Source organism: Papaver somniferum, chromosome 2 (genome assembly GCF_003573695.1).
Source record: "Papaver somniferum cultivar HN1 chromosome 2, ASM357369v1, whole genome shotgun sequence".
In the NCBI taxonomy this organism is placed as follows: Eukaryota; Viridiplantae; Streptophyta; class Magnoliopsida; order Ranunculales; family Papaveraceae; genus Papaver; species Papaver somniferum.
The window spans coordinates 213,305,171-213,307,819 of NC_039359.1; the positions used below are offsets into that span (position 1 = coordinate 213,305,171).

At 34.8% G+C, this 2,649-nt stretch overlaps 1 protein-coding gene across 1 annotated transcript; it reads right to left on the bottom strand.

The window, feature by feature from the left end:
• Positions 1 to 330: 330 nt before the first annotated feature.
• On the bottom strand, positions 331 to 1,943 carry LOC113352796 (pre-mRNA cleavage factor Im 25 kDa subunit 1-like). Its single transcript, XM_026596568.1, has 7 exons — positions 1,798 to 1,943; positions 1,667 to 1,712; positions 1,452 to 1,545; positions 1,163 to 1,236; positions 969 to 1,055; positions 766 to 876; positions 331 to 675 (listed from the first exon to the last, which is right to left on the bottom strand). Exons 1-7 carry the CDS (start codon positions 1,941 to 1,943, stop codon positions 604 to 606), a joined length of 630 nt encoding a protein of 209 aa, XP_026452353.1. The 3' UTR covers positions 331 to 603.
• Positions 1,944 to 2,649: the final 706 nt, after the last annotated feature.

Below are 2,649 nucleotides of genomic sequence, written 5' to 3' on the forward strand. Positions count from 1 at the left end.
AGTCCCCTATCTATTTTTTGCCTACACATAGCATTTTTAGCCCCAAAAACTCACCCCCTACCGCCCCGATAATAGAGTTCTCATTTAATGTTTTGGCAAACCTCAACAACTGACTTAATAGTAATCTCCATTGATTCTTTGCTTCATTTTATCCCGATCGAACTTCCTGATCAAACTCATGTTCCATTTTTTATTCCTGAAAAATAACCTGCAAGACGCGCCATCAAATAAGCAGAAAAAAGCAGTGATCTGAATTCAAAACTCACCAGCATCAGATTCTTTACCGATAAAAATAAAAAATAAAAAATAAAAAAAATAAAGAGTCAAACCTATGCAAAGTTCATCGATCCTTTACTTTCCAAAGTACATGTATCCACAATTACAAGTCTAGATTCTAGAATAAAATGCTAAACGGTAAACCTAAGATCAACACACTATTTACTTTTATTTACAAAAAAGAAGAGCATACTTTTATTTCTTTTCTATTCTAGGCGAACTTCTAAGCAATCAACTTCCAGCTATCATCTCACCAGCTAGTAATAGAAGGTACATTGACATATTCATGTCATTGAGCCCACAAAGTAGCGACCAAGTAAAAGGATTTCAAAGATTATCCATGTTGAATGAAAACCTTGATAGTAAACTTGGAAGTGCAGAAATAATCCGGCCATAGGTCTACAAAACACAATATTCTTTTTTTAAGCATTAGTTCATGATGAAAAACAATATCGTGTACCGATCTTTCTTCTTACAAGAGAATTGTACCTTAAAATTGTCATGAACTTGGAAAAGTGGAACTACAAGAATCTTTTGATTCTTTGGAACAATGAAACTCTTGTTCCTTGGCAATTTAACAAGAAAGAGCTTTAAGCATTCCTACAAATATAACAGACACCATTATAACACAATCAAGAGTATGGGCTTTAATTAATGGTTCGAGATTTAGATGTTAACCTGAAAATGCTTACCTTTGGGCTATTCATGTGAGGAGGCAATGATGGGCATAGGGAAGTTTCAAAGTCAGATCTCCACCATGTTCCAAGACACTCTCCTACCTATACATTTTCAGTGTGCCATACAACTTTTTATTTTATGGTATAATACATTAAATATTTCATTATATTTTTGAATGAAATGAACGCAACAATTATACTAGATTCACCTCCCAATTATCATCAACTTCATTTCCATTGTAAGATAGCTTGTGCGACAGTTTGCACTTCAATCCTTCAATCTCTGGAAAATGAAAAATTTAGTGAGATCATAAGATCCTCGAATATCTTCAAAGAATGAAATACAATTGAAACCATGGCGGAGCCAGGTGTAAACAATCGGAGATAATTGCCAACTGGCTTCCTAAGGCTAAAGGCTAGTTTGTATATATACTTTCATAGGAAAACCCCTTCTACTTGGCTGTTAACCGTTAACTAGTTGAGCAAACGCATAATCACCTGATTCACCGGGTCTTAATCGACCACCAGGAAGCTTAAAGAAAGAATTTCTCATTTGCAACACTAGCAAATGAGGTTGTTTAAACAATTCAACCTGTTCTTACCAAAAGCGTTACCATTTCAAAAAAAAAAAAAATGAGAAAAAAAATCAGGACAAAAAACTCTATAATACAAAGTAATTATGAAACTGAAAAGAAGTAAATTTTCGTACTAACCAACATAACTGCTTCCACACAAACCCTCATCCCATTAGTTGAATAACTGGAAAAATAATCAAAGACACAAATAAAACAAAATTGCAGAAGAATTGAAAAATAAATGAAAAAATGTTTAAAATAATTATTACTTGGATTTCAATTTCTGTATTTGATCAAAGTAGGTATGGTGTTTAGGAAGAATAGCATCTTTTGATCCAAAGTAGTAACCCGTTAATGGATAAATGTTCACTACGCAGCTTTTAGTGTCATCCTCATCAACTATTTGATCTTCCATTTTTGAATTACTCAAAATCTCAAGTGAGACTATAAGTTGCAAAATTGGTTAGGTAGTACAGTACTAGCTAGTGTTGGACTGATGGCTGACACAAAAGGAAACGTGTCATTCAGAAATGTGCAGATTGGTTTGACAAATACGTGGCCTATATTCAGAAATTCAGAATTGTGTCCTTAATAACTTCTTCTTCTTTTTTAGAACCATTTTTTAGGGACCATGAATTTTTTGAGGGGGCCATGATTTTATTAGGCCACCTTTCCAATAGTGATAAGGGGTGTCCTAAAACGTTGAAATGACTAACATATCCTTAACCTAATTTAATTTAAAACCAAAATAACAACCTATATATATAACCACCACCTCCTCCCACCACCACCGCCCACCACCGGCGATTACCACCACCACCGCCCACCACCGCCGTCAACCACCGATTACCACCACCACCACCGCCTATTTAAGAAATGTAACAACATCAATACAATCACAATGAAGTTCTGTTACATGATAATTTTATCGAGTATAAAAGACACCAGCCGCATCCTGATTCTGCCATGGGACCATTCCGGAGGTATTTTCCAACAAACTCTTCACTTTAATTTGATTTTGATTGCTTCAATCGAATAGAAATCATCAAAAAAGGGTTTTAATAGGAGTTACAGAGCCATGCTCGGTTAGGCCGATTTTCCAAAAAATCCTAGTTTACTAA

What these genes read in the sequence shown, in the direction of transcription:
- LOC113352796 (XM_026596568.1), bottom strand. Translation starts at nt 1,943, where the DNA reads ATGGAAGATCAAATAGTTGATGAGGATGACACTAAAAGCTGCGTAGTG. An exon ending in CTCACATGAATAGCCCAAAG is followed by an intron (nt 877 to 968) that starts GTAAGCATTTTC and finishes TTATATTTGTAG; the next exon opens with GAATGCTTAAAGCTCTTTCT. An exon ending in AAGTTCATGACAATTTTAAG is followed by an intron (nt 676 to 765) that starts GTACAATTCTCT and finishes TGTGTTTTGTAG; the next exon opens with ACCTATGGCCGGATTATTTC.